Here is a 1314-nt window from a genome sequence, read left to right as displayed (position 1 = left end):
CATCACTGACTCAATGGACATGAGTTTGAATAAGCTCTGGGAGTTGGTGATGGACAGGGAGGCCTGGCATTCTGTAGTCCATGGGATCGCAAAGAGTCGCACACAACTGAGCAACTGAACTGAACAAAACTGAACTGAGGGTAACATTTGTAAAGGGAAGTCTGATGGCGACAAAAGCATTGACAAACTGTGACAGACAAAGTCACACTTGAACTATGAGGACAACTGGAACCCACAGACTTGTCTGTCCCTCACCTCCTTCAGTCTCACAATAGTGGGTGACTTTGAAGAGAATTGGCTGTCATTTGTCATCATGCTACACGCATACATGGCCCAAGACAAAGAAGATGAGGAGGACATCTAACATGAAGTGGAGGAGTTATGAGTCAACAATAAGATGAGCTAGTTCAGCAGCAGCAATTTGTAGAAAAAGCATTTGCCAAAATCCAATAGTCAACCATGGTGAAAACTCTAAGAAACACAGGAATAATGGAGGAGTTCCTCAACAGCTCTTAGCATGTTTATTGGTAAAAGACTATACTTTTCCCTAAGGAAGGGAAAAAGGGAGAATATACACTTTAATCACTCTCCTTCAGCAAGTGCTGGACGTTGTAGCCAGTTCAGTAAAGCGAATAAATATATAAACAATCTTTTAAGCCAGAAAAGCAGTCAAATTACCACTATTTTCTATCTATGTAGAAAATCCCAAAGAATATGCCCTCCAAAACTCCTATAACTATTAAGTGGGTTCAGAAGGTCTCAGGATATATAAGGTAAACACATAAAATAAAATGCATTTTATATACTATCAGTAAACATGTGGATACCTAAATTAAAAATATAATACTATTTACAATGGCTCAAGAAAGACCCTAAATCCTTAGGCATAAATCTAATAAAACATGTACAGAACTTATACACAGAAAGCTACAGAACACTGCTACTTCCAAAAAATAAAAATAGCCAATTATTCTAGCTATCATCCTAGAAAGATCAACTTTTCCCCAGTGGAGCTGCATAGGCACTTTTAGAGAAAAAAAACCTGATGGCACATGTATTATGACCTCTTTTTGGACATGACTCTGTTTATTGACGTCCTTATTTTATCCTCATACCAAGAGACCATTCTGTCTTAATTACTGGGGCTTCATAGACATTTTGAAATCTGGAAATGCAAGTCATGTTTTCTTTGTCTTATTCAAGGCTTATTCTAGGCCTTTGCGCTTCCAGGTAAGGTATAGAATAGCTTCTACAACAAGAGATTGAGGTAATTTGATTAGGATTGTGCTGAATTTATGAATTCATTTAGGACAA

General features: G+C 37.7%; 1 gene segment (V, D, J or C); it reads left to right on the top strand.

The window, feature by feature from the left end:
- LOC104984434 overlaps positions 1-364 on the top strand; it is a 1039-nt gene extending 675 nt beyond the window's left edge. The window contains 1 exon segment of the V gene segment in view: positions 265-364. Within this exon segment, the coding sequence occupies positions 265-364 (100 nt within the window).
- The last annotated feature ends 950 nt before the right edge of the window (positions 365-1314 follow it).

The sequence above is a fragment of the Bison bison genome, unplaced genomic scaffold (assembly GCF_000754665.1).
Source record: "Bison bison bison isolate TAMUID 2011002044 unplaced genomic scaffold, Bison_UMD1.0 scf7180017864025, whole genome shotgun sequence".
Lineage (NCBI taxonomy): Eukaryota > Metazoa > Chordata > Mammalia > Artiodactyla > Bovidae > Bison > Bison bison.
This window is presented reverse-complemented; position numbering and strand designations above follow the sequence as displayed.